The 22,550-nt window shown below is 38.9% G+C and overlaps 1 protein-coding gene and 1 non-coding gene across 2 annotated transcripts in view; one reads left to right on the plus strand and one right to left on the minus strand.

Moving 5' to 3' along the window:
* Positions 1–18,653, plus strand: part of ITGB1BP2 (integrin subunit beta 1 binding protein 2) — a 42,847-nt gene extending 24,194 nt beyond the window's left edge. The window contains exon 10 of the mRNA XM_049705123.1: positions 8,467–18,653. Coding sequence (XP_049561080.1) covers positions 8,467–8,559 — 93 coding nt within the window. The 3' untranslated portion in view covers positions 8,560–18,653. The remainder of the gene's footprint in view (positions 1–8,466) is intronic.
* On the minus strand, positions 9,076–9,180 carry LOC117203668 (U6 spliceosomal RNA). Its single transcript, XR_004486522.1, has one exon. It is a non-coding gene; the product is annotated as a U6 spliceosomal RNA (small nuclear RNA).
* Positions 18,654–22,550: the final 3,897 nt, after the last annotated feature.

Here is a 22,550-nt window from a genome sequence, read left to right on the forward strand (position 1 = left end):
CTTTTTTTGTGATATCCTTGTCTGGTTTTTGTATCAGGGTGATGCTGGCCTTGTAGAATGAATTCAGAAGTGTTCCTTCCACTGCAATTTTTTGGAATAGTTTGAGAAGGATAGGTATTAACTCTTCTTTAAATATTTGGTAGAATTCACCTGTGAAGCCATCTGGTCCTGGACTTTTGTTTTTTGGGAGTTTTTTAAATTATTATTACTGATTCAGTTTCATTACTGGCAATTGGTCTGTTCATATTTTCTATTTCTTTGTGGTTCAGTCTTGGGAGAGTGTACATTTCTAGGAATGTTCTTCTAGGTTTCCATTTTATTGGCATATAGTTGTTTGTAGTAATCTCTTATGATCCTATTCGTTCCTGTGGTGTTGTTTTTTTGTTTTTTTTTGGCTATGTTGGGTCGTCATTGCTGTGCGCGGGCTTTCTCTAGTTGCGGTGAGCGGGGGTTACTCTTCGTTGTGGTGCGCGGGCTTCTCATTGCGGTGGCTTCTCTTGTTGCGGAGAATGGGCTCTAGGCATGTAGGCTTCAGTAGTTGTGGCACATGGGCTCAGTCATTGTGGCTTGCGGGCTCTTGAGCACAGGCTCAGTAGTTGTGGTGCACGGGCTTAGCTGTTCCACGGCATGTGGGATCTTCCCAGGCCAGGGCTCAAACCGGTGTCCCTCACATTGGCAGGCAGATTCTTAACCACTGCACCATCAGGCATGCCCAGGACCCTTTTTTTTCTTGATGAGTCTGGCTAAAGGTTTATCAATTTCATTTATCTTTTCAAAGAACTAACTTTTTTTATGGCAAGTTTGTAGGGTACAATTTTATTTTTTTAATTTAAAAAATTTTTTAAATTTAATTTTATTTATTTTTTTATACAGCAGGTTCTTATTAGTTATCTATTTTATACATATTAGTGTATATATGTCAATCCCAATCTCCCAGTTCATCCCACCCCACCCCCACTTTCCTCCCTTTGTGTTCATATGTTTGTTCTCTACATCTGTGTCTCTATTTCTGCCTTGCAAACTGGTTCATCTGTACCATTTTTCTAGGTTCCATGTATATGCATTAATATATGATATTTGTTTTTCTTTTTCTGACTTACTTCACTCTGTATGACAGTCTCTAGGTCCATCCACATCTCTACAAATTACCCAATTTCGTTCTTTTTTATGGCTGAGTAATATTCCATTGTATATATGTACCACATCTTCTTTATCCATTCTTCTGTTGACAGGCATTTAGGTTGCTTCCATGACCTGGCTATTGTAAATAGTGCTACAATGAATATTGAAGTGCATGTGTCTTTTTGAATTATGGTTTTCTCTGGGTATATGCCCAGGAGTGGGATTGCTGGGTTATATGGTAATTCTATTTTTAGTTTTTTAAGGAACCTCCATACTGTTTTCCATAGTGGCTGTATCAATTTACATTCCCAGCAACAGTGCAAGAGGGTTTCCTTTTCTCCACACCCTCTCCAGCATCTGTTGTTTGTAGATTTTCTGATAATGCCCATTCTAACTGGTGTGAGGTGATACCTCATTGTAGTTTTTTATTTATTTATTTATTATTTGGTGCACCAGCTCCTTAGTTGCGGCACGTGTGCTCCTTTAGTTGTGGCATGCAAACTCTTAGTTGCAGCATGCATGTGGGATCTAGTTTCCTGACCAGGGATCGAAGCCAGGCCCCCTGCATTGTCAGCGTGGAGTCTTAACCACTGCGCCACCAGGGAAGTCTCTCATTGTAGTTTTGATTTGCATTTCTCTAATAATTAGTGATGTTGAGCATCTTTTCATGTGCCTCTCCATCTGTGTGTCTTCTTTGGAGAGATGTCTATTTAGGTCTTCTGCCCATTTTTTGATTAGGTTTTTTGTTTTTTTAAAATATTGAGCTGTATGAGCTGTTTATATATTTTGGAGATTAATCCTTTGTCCGTTGATTCATTTGCAAATATTTTCTCCCATTCTGAGGGTTGTCTTTTTGTCTTGTTTATAGTTTCCTTTGCTGTGCAAAAGCTTTTAAGTTTCATTAAGTCCCGTTTGTTTATTTTTGTTTTTATTCAAAGAAGTAACTCTTAGTTTCATTGATCTTTTCCATTGTTTTTTTTAGTCACTATTTCATTTATTTCTCTCTAATCTTTATGATTTCTTTCCTTCTACTAAATTTGGGTTTTGTTTGTTCTTATTTTTCTAGTTCATTTAGGTGTAAGATTTGGTTGTTTATTTGAGATTTTTCTCATTTCCTGAGGTAAGCTTGTATCACTATAAACTTCCCTCTTAGAACTACTTTTGCTGTGTCCCATAGATTTTGGATCATTGTGTTTTCATTTTCATTTGTCTCCAGGTATTGATATTTTAAAAATTTCTTCCTTGATTTTTCAGTGATCCATTGGTTTGTTTAGTAGCATATTGTTTAGTTTCCATGTGTTTGTGTTTTTTTGCAATTTTTTTTCTTGTAGTTGATTTCTAGACTCATAGTGTTGTGGTTGGAAAAGATACTTGATATGATTTCAGTTTTCTTAAATGTATTGAAACTTGTTTTGTGGCCTAGCATATGATCTCTTCTAGAGAATGTTCCATGTGCACTAGAAAAGAATGTATATTCCGCTGTTTTTGGATGGAATGTACTATATATATCTATTAAGTCCATTTAGACTAATGTTTCACTTAAGGCCAGAATTTTCTTACAGATTTTCTGTCTAGATGATCTGTCCATTGATGTAAGTGGAATGTTAAAATCACCTAGTACTGTGTTGCTGTCAATCTCTCCCTTTATGTCTGTTAATATTTGCTTTAGGTATTTAGGTTCTCCTATGTTTGGTGCATATATATTTACAATTGTTGTATCTTCTTGGAATGATCCCTTAATCATGATGTAACATCCTTCTTTGTCTCTTGTACAGTCTTTGTTTTAAAGTCTATTTTGTCTGATATAAGTATTGCTACCCCAGCTTTCTTTTGATTTCCATTTGCATGAATACCTTTTTCCATCCCCTCACTTTCAGTCTGTGTGTGTCTTTAGATCTGAAGTGTGTCTCTTATAGGCAGTGTATATATGGGTCTTGTCTTTGTATCCATTCAGCCATGCTATGTCATTTTTTAAAAATATTTATTTATTTATTTATTTATTTGGCTGTGCTGGGTCTTAGTTGTGGCACGCGGGATCTAGTTCCCTTACCAGGGATCAAACCCAGCCCCTTGCATTGGGAGTGTGCAGAGTCTTAACCACTGGACCACCAGGGAAGTCCCCACTCTGTGTCTTTTGATTGGAGCATTTAGTCCATTTCCATTTAAAGTAATTATTGATAGGTATGTACCTATTTCTATTTTGTTAATTATTTGGGCGTTGTTTTCGTAATTTTTTTTATCCTTTCTTCTTCTTTGGTTCTCTTCCCTTGTAATTTTATGACTATCTTTAGTGTTAGTTTGGATGATTCCTTTCTGTTTTTGTGTGTGTCTCTATTACAGATTTTCAGTTTGTGGTTACCATCAGGTGTATATATATATATATATATATATATATATATATATATATATATAAAATCCATGTACATACACATATATGTGATTACTTTAAGCTGCTTATCTCTTAATTTCAAATGCATTTTAACAGCCCTGCATTTTTACTCCCTTCTCCCTATTATTGCTTTTTTGATGTTGTATTTTACATCTTTTTGTCTTGTGTAGTCTTTAATGACTTACTGTGGATATAGATTACTTTAGTACTTTTATTTTAAAACTTTCCTACAGCTTTGTACATGGATGATTTACTACCTTTACTATATTTGTCTTTATCAGTGAGTTTTTCCCTTTAGTAATTTTCATGTTTCTAGCTGTGGCCTTTTCTTTTTCACTTAGAGAAGTCCCTTTAACATTTCTTGTAAAGCTGGCTTGGTAGTGCTGAATTCATTTAGCTTTTGCCTATCTGTAAAACTTTTGCTCTCTCCCTCAAATCTGAATGAAAGCCTTGCTGGGTAGAGTAGTCTTGGTCATAGGTTTTTCCTTTTCTTCACTTTAAATGTATTGTGCCACTCCCTTCTTGCCTGAAAGGTCTCTGCTGAAAAGTTAGCTGATAGATTTATGGAAATTCCTTTGTATGGTATTTGTTACTTTTCCCTTGCTGCTTTTAATATTCTATCTTTATCTTTAATTTTTGCCATCTTAATTACAATGTGTCTTGGTGTGGTCCTCCTTGGGTTGATCCTGTTTAGGACCCTGTGCTTCCTGGACCTGGCTATCTGTTTCCTTTCCCTGGATAGGGAAGTTTTCAGCTATTATGTCTTCTAGATATGTTCTCTGTCCCTTTCTCGCTCTCTTCTCCTCCTGGGACCCCTGTAATGTGAATGTTAGTATGCTTGATGTTGTTTCAGAGGTCTCTTAAACTGTCCTCATTTCTTTTTATTCTTTTTTCTGTTCTGCTTCAGTGATTTCCCCTACTCTGTCTTCCAGCTTACTGATCCATTTATCTGTATCATTTAGTCTACTGTTAATTCCTTTTAGTGTATTTTTCATTTCACTTATTGTATTCTTCATCTGTTTGGTTCTTCTTTATATTTTCTAACTCTTTGTTAAAAACTTCTAACTTCTCACTCTCTTCATCTATTCTTATCCCGAGTTCTTTGATCATCTTTACGATCAATACCTTGAACTCCTTATTGGGTAGATTGCCTATCTCCATTTCACTTAGTTTTTCTTCTGGGGTTTTATATTGTTCCTTCATCTGGAACATGTTCCTCTGTCACCTCATTCTGCCTAAATTGCTGTTTTTATTTCTATGTATCTGGGTGGTTGGTTATGTTTCCTAACCTTGGAGAAGTGGCCTTTTGTAGAAGACATCCTGTGTGTCCCAGCAGCACACCTCCCTGTTATCACCAGAGCTATATGCTCTAGGGGTGCCCCCTATGTTGGCTGGGTGGGTCCTTCTGTTATGGTGGGCTGACTACTGTGGGTGGTCTCATAGGCATGGCTCACCCCTGGTTTGACTGGTTGTCAGGCCCTGCATTGCATGGAGGCTACCAGCTGCTAGCTGGCAGGGCCGGGTCATGAGATCCTGGCTGAGGGACCCTGGGGGGGTCCCAGACTAGTGCTTGCTCACTGGTGGGCAGAACCTTGTTCTAGGGTGGGTGGTTGTGTGACTGGAGTTCCTGGATCTAGTGTTGGCCTCCTGGTGAGTGGGGCTGGTTCCTGACATTGCTGGCTGCAGGTTCCCAGGTGTCCCAATGCTGGTACTGGCCCATTGGTGAATAGGGCTAGATCCTGGGGTGGCTGCCTGAGGAGTCCAAGGCATCTCAGAGCTGGTGCTGGCCTGCTAGTAGGTGTGGCTAGGGCCCAGGGGGTCCCAGGGCTAGTGCCAGCTCACTGGTATGTGGAGCCAGGTCTTGGTGTCTCCGGCTTCAGGGTCCTGTGTGTCCTGAAGCTGGTGTCAGCCCACTGGCATGGATTCCAGGGCCACTGGCTGAGGAGCCCAAGGTGTCCCAGAGCTGGAGTTGGCCTGCTGGTGGGAAGCATCATGGTCTGTGGGGTTTCCAGGGCTACTCTCTGCCTGCTGGTGTTTCAGCTGGGTACTGACAAGGCAGGCTGTGGAGCTGTGGTGATCCTGGGGCTGGTGTCCACCCATTGGTTGGTGGGGTTTGAGTCCAGGAGATCTCACCACTGGTGCCCACTCACCAGTGGGTGAAGCTGGGTCCTGGGGCTAGTGCCAGCCCACTGGTGGGTAGAACCAGGTCCTGGGGTCTCTGGCTGAAGGGCCCAGGGGTCCCAGAGCTGGGGTCTGACCACTGGTGGTTGAGGCCAGTTCTTGACATGGCTGCAGGGTCTGGGGTGTCCTGAAGCTTGTGTCAGCCCACTGGTGATTGAGAATGGATCTTAGAGCAGCTGGCTGAGGGCCTCAAGATGTCTCAGAGCTGGTGTTGGCCTGCTGGTGGGTAAGGGCGTGGCCCAGTGGGTCCCAGGGCTAGTGCCAGCCTGCTGGTGGGTGGTCTGAGTCCTGCCATAGCAGGCTGTGGGGCTGCAGTTGTCCTTGGGCAGGTGTCTGCCCACTGGTGGGTGAGGCTGGTTCCAAGGCTAGAGATTGCTCACTGGTGGGTGGGTCCAGGTACCAGGGTGTCCTAAGGCTGGTGCCTGCCCACTGGTGGGCAGAGCTGGGTCCTGCGGTCTCTAGCTACAGGGCCCTGGGGGTCCTGGGTCTAGTGCCTGTGCTCTGGTGTACGGGGCTGGGTCCTGGGCCCTCTGTTGATAGGGCTGTGTCCAGGGGAAGCTGTGGGCTCAGGGGGTCTTAAGGCAGCTTGCCTGATGGTGGGTGGGGCTGTCCCTGCCTGGCTAGTTGCTTGGCCTGAAGCATCCCAGTATGGGTGCCTATAGACTGGTGGGCAGGGGCAAGGCTGGGTCCCCAGGCTAATAAACTAGAGGGAGTATTCCAAAATGGCATTTGCCAGCACCAGTGTCTGTGTCCCCAGGGTGACCTCCAGTTGCCTCCTGCCTCTCTGGGAGACTCTCCAAGATCAGCAGGTGGGTCTGACCCAAGATCCTTTCAAATTACTGCTGCAGCCCTGGGTCCTGGAGTGTGTGAGATTTTGTGTGCACCCTTTAAGAATGGAATCTCTCTGGGTTTCCCTGGTGGCGCAGTGGTTGAGAGTCCACCTGCCGATGCAGGGGACACGGGTTTGTGCCCTGGTCCGGGAAGATCCCACATGCTGCAGAGCGGCTGGGCCCGTGAGCCATGGCCACTGAACCTGCGCATCTGGAGCCTGTGCTCCACAATGGGAGAGGCCACAACAGTGAGAGGCCCACGTACTGCAAAGAAAAAAAAAAGAATGGAATCTCTGTCTCCCACAGCCTTCTGGCTCCCCTGAAAGTAAGCCCCACTGGCCTTCAAAGCCAAACTTTCTGGGGCATCATCTTCCTGATGCTGGACATTTGGGCTGGGGAGCCTGATGTGGGGCTCAGACCCCTTTCTCCATGGGGAGAACCTCTGCAATTGTAATTATTCTCCCATCTGTGGGTTGCCCACCCTGGGGTGTGGGTCTTGACTATACTGTGACTCTGCCCATCCTACTCATCTCATTGTGGTTCTTTTTTTTTTTTTTTTTTTTTTTACAGTACGCGGGCCTCTCACTGTTGTGGCCTCTCCCATTGCGGAGCACAGGCTCCGGACACACAGGCCCAGCGGCCATGGCTCACGGGCCCAGCCGCTCCGCGGCATGTGGGATCTTCCCAGACCGGGGCAGGAACCCGTGTCCCCTGCATCGGCAGGTGGACTCTCAACCACTGAGCCACCAGGGAAGCCCCATTGTGGTTCCTTTTTTATGTCTTTAGTTGTAGAAGATCTTTTCTGCTAGATTCTGGCCTTTCTCATCAATAGTTGCTCTGTAAATAGTTGTAATTTTGGTGTGGCTGTGAGAGGAAGTGAGCTCAGAGTCTTCCTACTATGCCATCTTGACCAATAAAACTATTAAAAAATATTTTTATCTTTGACAATCTGACAGGTAAAAAATAGAAACTTATAACTAATAAATATTTTTGTTTTTTAACTAAAAATACATGCACATGGTAAAAAACAACTCAAGCAATATAAAAGGATATACAATTAAAGTTATATATTACCCCTATTCCTTAGTTCCCTTGGTTCCCTTTCCAGAGAACCCCACTGTCAATTTCTTGCTTATCCTCCAGATATATTCTATGCAAACCATGGATATACAAGTATAAATGGGTATATATGTGTGTGTGCACATGCATTTGGATATCTATCTGTCTGGTTATTGATGAAAATGGGAGTTTATCATACTTTTTTCACTTAAAATATATCATATCCATATATCCATTTCTTCTCTCTTTTTGTCACAAATGGTAGCAGGCTATTCACTCTGCTTTTTTCACTTAATATATTTTTGAGATTGTGTCATATCAATACATTTATATCTGCCTTATTCTTTTGTATGGCTACATCATAATTTATTTAACCAGTCCCAGGCATTTTGGTTGTTTCCAATATCCTGTTATTACAAATGATCTCCCTGAACATACTTATTTGTACACATGGGTCAGCATATTTTTAGGATGAATTCCTAGAAGTATGGTTGCTGTATCAAAGTATATAGTGGTTGATGTTATTCCCTGCCCAACATCCATTCCATATCTTCCCCATTGTTTAGCAGTCATAAAGTTTGAAGGGGGTAGAATTGATCTCACTCCCAGCTTCTGGAGGGGGTGCACCACACATGTAACCCAATCAGGGTAAGTCCATCCCCCATGTCTCAGTTATTGGTTCAAGCAACCCAGGCCTTAGCCAATCAATGCATACTATTGTCCTGTCAAGGGGAAATTTCAGGAATGGTCCAATGATGCAAGTCAGTGAAATGTTAGAGGATATTTTTTGAAGTATTTGGGGGAAGAAGGGTTTCTTTTTGTTTTTGTTTTTCTTTGCTCTTCTGAGAGAGAACAAAAGCCAGCTTTGTCTCTTCTTTTGGACAGTATGGTGTAGCTGATGTGAAGACTTCAAGTGCTGCAGCCCTTTTGCTACCAAGAAGGGAGTCAGATTTACAGTGGAGCTCGCACTTTGGATGACTGAACTGACAGATGGAAGGAAATTAGGTCCCTGGTGATATTGTTGATCCACAAAATCAAACCAATTTCAGAGCTCACTCATCCCCTGGAATTTGCAGTTATTTGAACTGATAAATCCTCTTTATTTATTTATTTATTTATTTAGCGGTACGCGGGCCTACTCACTGTTGTGGCCTCTCCCGGTGCGGAGCACAGGCTCAGGACGCGCAGGCTCAGCGGCCATGGCTCACAGGCCTAGCCGCTCTGCGGCATGTGGGATCTTCCCGGACCGGGGCATGAACCCGTGTCCCCTGCATCCGCAGGTGGACTCTCAACCACTGTGCCACCAGGGAAGCCCTACATCCTCTTTATTGTTTAAGCCTATTGGAGTTGGGTTTTCTGTTACTTACCAATAAAAAGGCATATGTACTTAAATTTTCTTTTCTTTTTTAAGAAATTTTTATTGGAGTATAGTTGATTTACAATGTTGTGTTAGTTTCAGGTGTACAGCAAAGTGATTCAGTTATACATGCATTCAAAAATATGGAACGCTTCACGAATTTGCATATCATCCTTGCGCAGGGGCCATGCTAATCTTTTGTATCGTTCCAATTTTACTATGTGTGCTGCCAAAGTGAGCACACTTTAAAATTTTTTTGATAAGTTGCCTTACAAAAAATATACCAATTTACAATCCAACAACAGAATATGAGAGTGTTTCTCCACAGCCTCGCCAAAACAATATATTATCAAACTTTCTGATATTGCCATCTTTCTAGGAAAAGAGTGGTATCTTAACACAATCTTTTTATCATGAGTAGGGTTAAGCTTTTTTTGGTTTGTTTGTTTTTTTTTGGCTGCGCTGTGTGGCATGTGTATCTTACTTCCCCAACCAGGGATTGAACACGTCCCCCCTGCAGTGGAAGTGCAGAGTCCTAACCGCTGGACCACCAGGGAATTCCCTAAGCTTTCTAATATACTTAGAAGTCACATATATTTCTTTTCGTGTGTGTGTGTGTGTGTGTGTGTGTGTGTGTGTGTGTATTGCTCATGTCCTTTGCCTAGTTTTCTATTTCTATTTCTCTTTTTTATTGCTTTGTAAAAGCTGTTTGTATTCTAGGTAAATCAGGCCTCTGTTATGTGGGTTGAAATATATTTTCTGAATTTCTCCTTTGGCCTTTGATTTTCTTTTTGCATTTTTTATGGTAAAAAATATGTAACAAAATTTACCATTTTAAAGTGTACAATTCATTGGCATTAAGTACATTCACAATGTTGTATAATCTTCACCACTATTTATTTCTAGAACTTCTTCATCATCCCAAAGAGAAACTCTGTACCTATTAAACAGTAATTCTCCATTGTCCCTTCCCAACAGCCGTGGTAAACTCTATTCTACTTTTTGTCTTTTTTTAATATAAATTTATTTATCTTTATTTTTGTCTGCGTTGGGTCTTCGTTGCTGCGTGTGGGCTTTCTCTAGCTGAGGCGAGCGGGGGCTACTCTTGGTTGCAGTGCGCGGGCTTCTCATTGCAGTGGCTTCTCTTGTTGTGGAGCACAGGCTCTAGGTGTGCAGGCTTCAGTAGTTGTGGCACATGGGCTCAGTAGTTGTGGCTTGCAGGCTCTAGAGTGCAGGCTCAGTAGTTGTGGTGCATGGGCTTAGTTGTTCCACGGCATGTGGGATCTTCCCGGACCAGGGCTTGAACCCATGTACCCTGCCTTGGCAGGCGGATTCCTAACCACTGCGCCACCAGGGAAGCCCCCTTTTTGTCTTTATGAATTTTCCTATTGTACGTACCTTATATGAGTGTAATTGTACAATATTTGAACTTTTCTGTCTTATTTCATTTAGCATAATGTTTTCAAGATTCATATTTATTGTAGCATATATCAGAATGTCATTCCTTTTTATGGCTGAATAATATTCCATTGCATGTATATACCAAATTCTATTTATCCATTCATCTGTTGATGGACACTTGGGTCATTTCTACCTTTTGGCTATCGTGAATAATGCTGCTGTGAACATTGGTGTACAAGTATCTGTTTGTGTCCTTGCTTTCAATTTCTTTGGGAGTGGAGTTTTTGTATCATATGGTAATTCTATGTTTAACTTTCTGAGAAACCACCAAACTATTTCCCACAGTAGCTGCAAACATTTTTACCTTTCCACCAGCAATGTACAAAAGTTCCAATTTCCTTTTTAAAAAAAATTTATTTTTTTAAAAATAAATAAACAATTTTTATTTTTTTAAATAATTTTTATTTTTTAAAATAAAATAAAAAATTTTTTTAATTTTTAAAAAAATTTTAAAAAGAATTTTTATTTTTTAAAATAAAATAAACAATCTCCAACAAGCTTGGAGATTGTTGTTGTTGTTATTGTTTTCAGATTCCACATATGAGAGAGATCATATGGTATTTGTCTTTCTCTGTATGACTTATTTCACTTAGCATAATGCCCTCGAGATCCATCCATGTTGTTGCAAATTGCAAGATTTCATTCTTTTTAATGACTGAATAATATATATTTATTTATCCATTCATCCATTGATAGTTACATTGTTTCCATATCTGAGCTATTGTAAATAATGCTGCAATGAACATGGGGGTGCATACATCTTTTCAAATTAGTATTTTTGGGTTTTTTTGGATAAATACCCAGAAGTGGAACTGCTGGATCATATGGTAGTCCTATTTTTAATTTTTTGAGGAACCTCCATACTGTTTTACATAGTGGTTGCATCAATTTACATTCCTACCAACAGTGCACAAGTGTTCCCTTTTCTCCACATCTTTGCCAACAATTGTTATTTCTTGGGTTTTTTGTGTGTGTTTGTTTTTTTATTTGTAATAGTCATTTTAACAAGTGTGAGGTGATATCTCATTGTGGTTTTGATTTGCATTTCTGTGATGATTAATGATGTTGATCATCTTTTCATGTACCTGTTAGTCATCTGTATGTGTTCTCTGGAGAAATGTCTTGTTCAGATCTTCTGCCCAGATTGTTTTTTGTTTTGCTATTGAGTTGTATGAGTTCTTTGTATTTTTCAGATGTATGATTTGTAATTATTTTCTCCATTCAATAGGATGCCTTTTCATTTTGTTGATAATTTCCTTTGCTGTGCACAAGCTTTTTAGCTTGATGTAGTCCCACTTGTTGATTTTTGCCTTTGTTGCTTTTGCTTTTGCTGTCAGATTCAAAAATTCATCACCAAGACCAATGTCAAGGAGCTTACCACGCATATTTTCTTCTGGATGTTTTATGGTTTCAGGTCTTACGTTTAAGTCTTAACCATTTTGAGTTAATTTTTGTGTATGGTGTAAGATAGTGGTTTAGTTTCATTCTTTTGCATGTGGCTGTCCAGTTTTCCCAACACCATTTATTGAAGATACTGTCCTTTCTTCATTGTATATTCTTGTCTCCTTTGTCATAAATTGACTAGAGTTCCAGTTTCTTCACATCCTCAACAACACTTGTTATTTTCCATTTTTTATCATAGCCATCCTAATAAGTATGAAGTTGTATCACATTGTAATTTTGATTTGCATTTCCCTAATGATGTGTTGAGCATATTTTCATGTGTTTATTGGCCATTTGTATATATCCTCTTTGAAAAAATATCTATTCAAGCTCTTTGCCCATCTTTTTTTTTTTTTAATATTTATTTATTTGGCTGTGCCGGGTCTTAGTTGCAGCATGCGGGATCTTTGTTGCCACGTGAGAGATCTTTAGTTGCGGCACGCGGGATCTTTAGTTGTGGCATGAGGGATCTAGTTCCCTGACCAGGGATTGAATCCGGGCCCCCTGCATTGGGAGCCTGGAGTCTTAAGCACTGGACCACCTGGGAGGTCCGTTTGCCCATCTTTGAATTGGGCTGTTTGTTTTTTTGTTCTGAGTTGTGGGAGTTCTTTTTCTATTCTGGATATTATTCCCTTATCAGATATATGATTTGAAAATATTTTCTCGCATTCCATACATTATCTTTTCACTTCCTCGATAGTATCCTTTGATGCACAAAAGATTTTAATTTTGATACATTCCAATTATCTATTTTGTTGTTGTTGTTGCCTGTGCTTTTGTTGAAAAGCCTGTCAATTTCCTATTGAATCTTCTGGCACCTTGTTGATAATCAATTAACTATATATGTGAAAGTTTATTTCTGGGCTGTATGTTCTATTCCATTGATCTATATTTCTTTCCTTATGCCAGTACCACACGTCTTGACTACTGTAGCTTTGTAGTAGTTGGTAGTTTTGAAATATGGAAGTGTGAGTCCTCCAACTTTGTTATTTTTTCAAGACTGTTGTGGCCATTCAGGGTCCCTTCAGATTCCAAATGAATTTTAGAATGGATTTTTCTATTTCTGCAAAAAATTCCATTGGAATTTTGATCAGGATTTACTGAATCTGTAGATCACTTTTTTCCCTACAACTGTGTGTGTATGTGTGTATACATACATATAGATATAATTTATTGAGATGATCATGTGATTTTTAAACCCTTTATTATGTTAATATCATATATCACATTGATTGATTTGCATATGTTGAACCATCCTTGCATCCCAGGGATAAATCCCACTTGGCCATTGTATATGATCCCTTTAATGTGCTGTTGAAATAAGTTTGCTAGTATTTTGTTGGGGACTTTTGCATCCATGTTCATCAGGGATGTTGGCCTGTAGTTTTCTTTTCTTGTGGTGTCTTTGTCTTGCTTTGGTATCAGGGTGATGCTGGCCTCATAGAGTGAGTTATGAAGTATTTCCTCCTCTTCAATTTTTTAGAAGAGAATGAGAAGTACTGGTATTAATTCTTCTTTAAATGTTTGATTGAATTCACCAGTGAAGCCATCTAATCCTGAGTGTTTCTTTGTTGGGAAGTCTTCAATTACTGACTAAATCTCCTTACTAGTTATAGGTCTTTTCAGATTTTCTGTTTCTTTACGGGCCATTTTTGGTAGATTGTCTGTGAAAGGGACATACTCATTTACTCTACTCATAGAATACTTCTGTATTCCAAATGTGTGAGTGTTTTTCCCACACCAAGAAATTCTCCAGATCTCAGCGGACACCAACTGGGTGTTCTATAGTTTAACTCAATTCTGACACTATCTAACTGGAGATAGCATCAGATCCCACAATTTAAGTGCTCAGTCCCACAAGTGTGCCCCCACTTCAGATGCCAATTGCAAGTCCAGGTTGTCATTTGTGTTTCTGACTAAGCAGCTACATATTGGAGGTTCCCACAACCCCCTTCTTGAGTTTGATAACTTGCTAGAATGGCTCACCGAACTCAGGAAAACAGTTTACTTACTAGATTACTGGTTTGTTATAAAAGGATAAAAATCAGAAATAGCCAGATGGAAGAGATACATAAAGTTATGGGGGAAGGAGTGCAGAGCTTCCATGACTCCTCTGGGTGCGATACCCTCTCAGTACCTCCACATGTTCATCAATCTGGAAGCTCTCCAAACTCCTTTGGTTAGGATATTTCTGGGAGTGCATGTTTGATATGCATGTTTGATTCAATCATTGGCCATTGGTGATTACATCAATCTCCAGCCCCTCTCCCTTGGAGGTCAGGGGATGGGGCTGAAAGTTCCAATCCTCTAATCACATGGTTGGTTCCCCTGGCTATCACCTCCCATCCTGAGGCTATCCAGAAGCCCTGAGCCAGCATCCATCTGGTTTATAGTCTTGTTCAAGTCTTCTGTTTCTGCATTGATCTGTCTGGTTGCTTGGCTGATCAAGTTGTCCTTGTTCCTTTTTTCCCTCTAATTCTAGTTCTTATTTCTAGTCAATGAGTAATAACCCCTATATTAAAAACATATTTAAACTTACACTTTTTCTGTACATAGCAATAATTATTTAGTACCTATAGTTCTCCCCTCATATTTCTTTCCCACCTCTAATGTTTTTGTAAAATTAGTTGAAATTTTGGTTCTAGGCTTATTAAAATTCTTGGCTACATTATACCTTTTATTTTAGGAATCCTTTTTTTTTTCTTTTTAAATTTTTTTTAGCAATCCTTTCTTAACTATTGTACAACAGTCAAAACCATATTATCAGAAATTATTTATTTTTAGTGTTATTTACTTTTATGAATATTTACATAGTTTCAAAATTTCAAACGTTTTAAGAGGGTATACAATTTAAAAATCTCCTTCTCACTCTTGTTCCCAAGCCATACAGGTTCTCCTTCTAGGAAACAACTAAAGTTATCAGTTTCTTGAGAATCTTTTCAGAGATATTCTATGCATATACAAGCAAACATTCATGGTCTTTCTTTTAATTTTTTTCTTATCCAAATGATAGCATACCATCCACATGTTCTGAATCTTGCTTTTGTCTTAACGATATATCTTGGAGGTCATACCAAATTATGCATTTTTAAACCTTTCATTGTGGAAATTTTCAAACATGTACAAAGAAGAGAGAATAGTATAATGAGCCCCGATGAACCCATCACCCATTTCAATAATAACGAACACTCTGTTATTATTGTCTTATTTATCCCTCGCATTTATTATCATTAATATTATTATTATTAAAACTTTGCTGGAGTATTTTAAAGCATATCCTAGATATATCATTTCACTTTTAAATATTTTGGCTCATATCTTTAAAAGATAAAGACTTAAATACAACCACAATAACATTATCACACTCAATAAAATGTATAATTTCTCAATATCATCTAATACCTAGTTTGTATTTAGTTTTCCTTTAGTAGCTCAAAAATGTTTTACTTTGCAGCTGTCAACCTTCAGATTTTTTTAAATTAATTAATTAATTAATTTGACTGCCGTTGGGTCTTCGTTGCTGCGCACGGGCTTCCTCTAGTTGCAGCAAGCAGGGGCTACTCTTTGTGGCGGTGCTCAGGTTTCTTATCGTGGTGGCTTCTCTTGTTGTGGAGCACGGGCTCTAGATGCGTGGGCTTCATTAGTTGCAGCACGCAGGCTCAGTAGTTGTGGCTCATGGGCTCTAGAGCACAGGCTCAGTAGTTGTGGCGCACGGGCTTAGTTGTTCCATGGCATGTGGGATCTTCCCAGACCAGGGCTCGAATCCGTGTCCCCTGCATTGGCAGGCGGATTCTTAACCACTGTGCCACCAGGGAAGCCCCATCCTTCAGATATTTTTATTGACAATTTTGGAAGCTCTGCCACTCCCACTCCTTGTTTCCCTTAAGCTCTTTTTCCTATTTGACACTGTTGGCTATTCCTCATAACTTTTAAAGCTATTCTGCATGTTCTTCTGTTCTAAATCCTTTTTTATTTTTTCTTGGCTCCTCTACTTCCTCCTACCTGTACCCTTGAGACCCAATGTTGAACTCTTCTCTTTTTCTTTAACTTTCCTTTTCAGGTAACTAATCTACACTACTGTTTCAACTATCACCTTTGCTTGAAACTAATATAATACTGTCAATCAACTATACATCAATTTAAAAATAAACATCACCTTTGTTAATGACTAAAATCTTCATCTCTAGCCCAGGCCTCTCATCCAAACTCCAGTTCTCTATTTCTAACTGCCTACAGGACACTTCTGCATGAAAGCCCTATTGTAAACTCAAACTGAAAATATCTAAAATTGAGCTTACTATTTCCCCCATGCCAAGTAATTCTCTTCGTTTCCTCCTTTCTGATAATGGATATTTCATTCTCCCTGTTCCTAAGCTTAATATCCTAATTATTTCTAACCTGTGTTTCTCTTTCATTCCCCTTATTCAGTTAGTTACCAAGTTCTATTGATTCTTTCCTTGTAGTGACTCTAGCTTCTCTCCAGTCTCACTGTTATTCTCCAAAATCTAATCTCGGACCTTCATAGGTAACTTAGCTACCATTTAGCATTATGCTGGAAGTCTTGACCAATGCCATGAAATGAGAAATCAAAATAAGAGGTATAAATACTGGCAAGGCAAAGACAAAACTGTCAGGACTTCCCTGGTGGTGCAGTGGTTAAGACTCCACGCTCCCAATGCAGGGGGCCCGGGTTGATCCCTGGTCAGGGAACTAGATCCCACATGCCACAACTAAGAAGCCTGCATGCTGCAACTAAGGAGCTAGCGAGCTGCAACTAAGGAGCCCACCTGGTGCAACCAAATAAATAAATATTAAGAAAAAGACAAAACTGTCATTATTTCCAGTTGATATGAAAATCCAAGAGAGTCAACTTACAAGTTATTAAAAAAGAAATATTTACATGCAAGATGGCCACTTATAAAATATATCTAAATCAATAACTTTCTATATAAGCAATAACTAAGTAGAAAATGAAATTTCATTCACAACAGTAACAAAAGCTATAAAATATATAAGAATATAGGCAATGTTCTCTTATATAGGAGAGGATAAAAAAAGCACTAAGCATAAAAGAAAAATTTGATTGGACATCATCAAAATTAACTTCTGCTATTTCATTTAAGAAAATGAAAGGCAAGCCACAGAGTGGGAGAAAATATTCACAATACCTATTCTGATAAAGGATTTGTATCCAGAATATATAAAGAGCTTTTACAACTCCAAATAAGAAAACAACCTAATAGCAAAATAGGCAAAAGATTTGAACAGACACTACACCAGGAAAGATGTATCAATAGCAATTAAGTAAATGAAAAGCTGCTCAAGTCATTGGGCATCAGGGAAATGCATGTGAAATACCACTATATATACCCACTAGAATTGCTAAATTAAAAAGACAATACTAAGTGATGGTGAAGATGTGGAGCACCGGGACTCTTATACATTAGAATTTTAAATGGTACAACCACTTTGCTGTACTATTTGATAGTTTTTTAAAATGTTAAACATACAAAGTTAAACATACACCTACCCAATGACCCAACAATTCCACTCTTAGGTATCCCTCAAGAGAAATGAAAACATATGTCCACAAAAAGACTGATTGATGAAAGAAATGTTCAAATATTGAGGTATGGGGAAGTCATTCTGGCTTGAGTTAACTTGAATTTTATGCACACAGCCTGTTTGTGGCCTAACAAACATAGATTGTAACTCTGCTTTAGTTATTAAAGAAAAGGATGCATTGACCAGAAGTAAACAATGTCCATGTTAAAAATAAAGATTAAATGCCTCCCTTCCTGAGATGCCAATACTGATACTCCTTCCATGATAAGACTCCCTTCCCAGGTGCCAAGGCCAGTACTGACTCGCTGTGCACATGCTGATTTGGTTTTTGGTTTGTTTTTGGAAACCTTGAAAGAATGTATCTATGACTTGTTTGATGTTCTTTGCTCTGACCAGATACAAAATTGTGATGAAAACCATGCTTATCTGGAGCAGTTCTTCAGGGTTATCTGAGAGGCTGTCTTCTGGGCTACAGTCCTCAGTTTGGCTCAAATAAAACTCTTTTCTCTTCCTATTATAGATTATTTTTTATTTTCGTCAACAAGACTTATATACAATATTCATAGCAACTTTATCCATAATGGCCCCAAACTAGAAAAAATTGCTATATATCCTTGCGATTGAATGCTACTAAGCAATAAAAGGGAATGAACTACTGTTATGCCCCACAACACGAATAAATCTCAGAAATATTATGCTGAGAAAATAATTAGCAGCTCATGGTTTTTGAAAAATCAAAATACTTATACAAGTTAAGAAGGTAACTATCAAGCTATCATATACAATGTGATGAAAGAAATTTTCACATATTGAGGTATGAGGGAAGTCATTCTGGCTTATACATGATTTAACTTGAATTTTATGCTAGCTAAAACAACCTGCTTGTGGCCTATCAAACATACATCGTACACCTGCTGTAATTATTAAAGAAAAGGGTACACTGACCAGAAATAATGTCCATATTAAAAATAAAGATTAAATGCCTCCCTTTTGGGATACTAGTGCTAGTACTCCTTTGATGATAAGACTCCCTTCCCAGGTGCCAGGGCCATAGAGACTCACTGTGTATGTACTGATCTGCTTTTTTTTGAAACTCTGAAGGAATGTATCCCTGACTTATTTGATGTTCTTTGTTCTGACAAGATATAAAACTGTGCTGAAAACCATGCTTCTCTGGAGCAGTTGCTCAGTTATCTGAGATATCCTATTCCAAAAAAAAAAAAAAAAAAGGACACAAAAGAGTAAATGCTCTGATTCCATTTATATGAAGTTCTAGAAAGGTATAATTAATCTTCAGTGACAGCAAGCAGAACAGTGGTCCTCTGGGGCTAGGGGTGGTAAGGATTGACTACAAAGGGGTACAAGGGAACTATTTGGGGGTGATGGAAATGTATGTCTTGATTGTGGTAGTAATTACGTGGTACATACATTTGTCAGAAGTCATCAAGCTATAAACTTAAAATGAGCTTATTTAGTGGTATATAAATTATACCTCTATATATTTGATTTAAAAAGAAAAAATATAATTTGGCACTAGAAAGGGATGAAATACTGATACATGCTACACTGTGGATGAAACTCAAGAACATTACGCTAAGTGGAAGAAACCAAATACAAAAAGATGATATACTGTGTGATCCCATTCATGTCAAATGGTCAGGAAAGACAACTTTGTAGAGACAAGTGGATTAGTGGTTGTTGCCTGGGGGTTGGGAACAGGGAGTGACTGTAACTGGGCATGAAGGATCTTTTTGGGGTGACGGAAATGTTTTAAAACCAGACATGAAAAAAAATTTAAAAATCAGATTGTGATGATAGTAGCACAATGTTGTAAATTTACTAAAAATCATTTAATTGTATACTTAAAGTGAATGAATTTATGGTATGTAAATTGTATTTCAATAAAGCTGTTTTAAAAAGATAATTGACCATATGGTCCAGCAATCACGCTCCTTGGTGTCTATCCAAATGAGTTGAAAACTTATGTTTGCACAAAAACCTGCACTAAGATGTTTATAGTGCTTTATTCATAATTGCCAAATCTTGGAAGCAACCAAGATGTCCTTCAGTGGGTAGATGGATAAACTGTGGTACATCCAGACAATGAAATATTATTCAGCACTAAAAAGAAATGAGCTATCAAGCCAGGAAAAGACATGGAGGAACCTCAAATGCACATTACTAAGTGAAAGAAGCCAATCTGAAAAGGCTACATATGGTATGATTCCAACTAAGGCAAAGCTATGGAGACAATAAAAAGGTCAGTAGTTGTCAGATACTGGGGGGAGAGGGGAATGAATAGGTGGACCACAGAGGATTTTTAGGGCAGTGAAACTATTCTGTACGATACTATAATGGTGAATACATGTCATCATACAGTTGTCAAAACTCATAGAATGTACACCACCAAGAGTGAACTCTAATGCAAACTGGACTTTGGGTAGTAATAATGTATCAGTGTAGGTTTATCAATTGTAAAAACTGTACCACTCTAGTGTAGGATGTTGATCATGGGGGAGGTTGTACATGTGAGAGGGCAGGGAATATATGGGAACTCTCTATTTTCAGCTCAATTTTGATTTGAATTTAAAACTACTCTGAAAAATAAACTCTATTTTTAAAAAAGAAGAAATGAGCTATAAAGCCATGAAAAGCCACGGATGAAATTCAAATGCATATTACTAAGTGAAAGAAGCCAATTTGAAAAGGCTAAAGATTGATTACAACTATATAGCATTCTAGAAAAGGCAAAACTAAGAGACAGTAAAAAGATCAGTGGCTGCCAGGGGTTAGGAGGGAGGGAGGGATGCATAGGCAGGCCACAGAGGATTTTTAGGGCAGTGAAACTATTCTGTATAATACTATAATGGTGAATACATTTGTTAAAACTCGTAGAATGCACAACTCCAAGAATAAATCCTAAGGTAAACTGTGGACTTTGGATGATAATGATGTGCCAATGTAGGTTTGTTGATTGTAACAGACATATCATGGGAACTCTCTACCTTCCGCTCAATTTTGCTGTGACCCTGAAACTGCTCTAAATAATGCAGTATTAAAAAGTAACTATTTAGGGCTTCCCTGGTGGCACAGTGGTTAAGAATCCACCTGCCAATGCAGGGGACACGGGTTCAAGCCCTGGTCGGGGAAGATCCCACATGCCACGGAGCAACGAAGCCTGTGCGCCACAACTACTGAGCCTGCGCTCTAGAGCCCGCGAGCCACAACTACTGAGCCCACGTGCCACAACTACTGAAGCCAGGGCGCCTAGAGCCTGTGCTCTGCAACAAGAGAAGCCACCACAATGAGAAGCTGGTGCACCGCAACGAAGAGTTAGCACTGGCTCGCTGCAACTAGAGAAAGGCCGAGCACAGCAATGAAGACCCAACGCAGCCAAAAACAATAAAATTTTAAAAAGTAACTGTTTAAACAAAAATAATAACAATGTATCATGAGATAAAAGTAGAATGCATAACGAGCGGTCCAGGAAGAGAGAATGGAAGTATAATAATGTAAGGTTCTTATACTGTTTGTGAAGTGGTATAATAAACACTTAAAAGTAAACTGATAACTTATAGATGTACACTATCAACCTTTAAGCAACCACTAAAATAAAAAAACAAAGAGGTATAGCTAGGGACTTCCCTGATGGCCCAGTGGTTAAGACTCCATGCTTCCAATGCAGGGGGCGCGAGCTTGATCCCTGGTTGGGGAACTAAGATCCCACATGCCGCTCGATGTGGCCCCCCCAAAAAAAAGGGGGAGGGTATAGCCAATAAGCCAACAAAGGAGATTAAATGGAATAAAAATAATATTGATTAATCCAAAAGAAGGCAGAAAAAGAGAACAAAGAAGAGATGGGGCAAATAGAAAACAAATAGCAAGATGACAGACTCAAACCTAACAATCACAAATCAACAATCACGTTAAATGTAGATGGTCTAAACACCCCAGTTACAGGGTAAAGATGATCAGATTGGGTAAAAAAAGCAAGACCCAACCGTATGCTTCCTACAAAAAAATACTCCTTAAATACAAAGACACAAATAGGTTAAAAGTAAAAGTATGTAAAAAAAAAGATGTACCATGATAACACTAGTCAAAAGAAAGCTGGAGGGGCTATATTAATATTGGACAAAGTAGATTTCAGAGCAAAGATACCGTGAATAAAGAAGGTAATTTCATAATGATAGAGGGGTCAATTAATGAAGAGGACATAACAATTCTAAACGCTTGTGCATCTAATATAAGACCTACAAAATATGTGAATCATGGACTTCCCTGGTTGTCCAGTGGTTATGACTCTGCGCTTCCACTGCAGGGGGTGCGGGTTCGATCCCTGGTCCGGGAACTAAGATCTCACATGTTGCGTGGCATGGCCAAAAAAAAAAAAAAAAAAAATCCATGAATCAAAAACTGATAAACTTGCAAAGAGAAATAAACAAATCCACAATTCAAGTCAGAGATTTCAATACTCTTAATAACTGATAGAATGAGTAGGCATAAAATGAGCAAGGATATAGAAGTAAATAACACTATCAACCAAATTGACCTGGTTGACATTTATAGAACAGTCCACCCAATAGCAGCAAAATACACATTCTTGTCAAGTGTACATGGAGTATTTACCAGGATAGGCTGTATTCTAGGCCACAAAACAAGTCTCAATGAATTTGAAAGGATTCAAGTCACACAAAATATGAATAATGGAATTTAAATTACCTATCAATAACAGAAACATCTCTGGAAAATCCTCAAATATTTGAAAACTAATCCACTTCTAGACAACACATGGGACAAAGAAGAAATCAAAAAAGAAATTAGAACATATTTTGAACTGAATGAAAATGAAACCACACCATATAATTCATGACATTCTGCTGAAACAATAGTTACAGGGTAATTTTTAAGCACTAAACACCTATATCAGAACAGAAGGAAGTCTCAAAACAATAGCTTCAGCTTTCACTTCAGTAAAAAGAAGAGCAAATAAAACTCAAAGAACAAAAATAATGAAGATCAAAGTGGAAATCAGTGAGATAGAAAACAAACAATAGAGAAAAATCAACAAAACCATATTCTTGTACACCAGTGTTCATTGCAGCATTATTCACAATAGTCAAAAGTTGGAAACAATCCAAAT

This window comes from Orcinus orca, chromosome X (assembly GCF_937001465.1).
Source record: "Orcinus orca chromosome X, mOrcOrc1.1, whole genome shotgun sequence".
NCBI lineage: Eukaryota > Metazoa > Chordata > Mammalia > Artiodactyla > Delphinidae > Orcinus > Orcinus orca.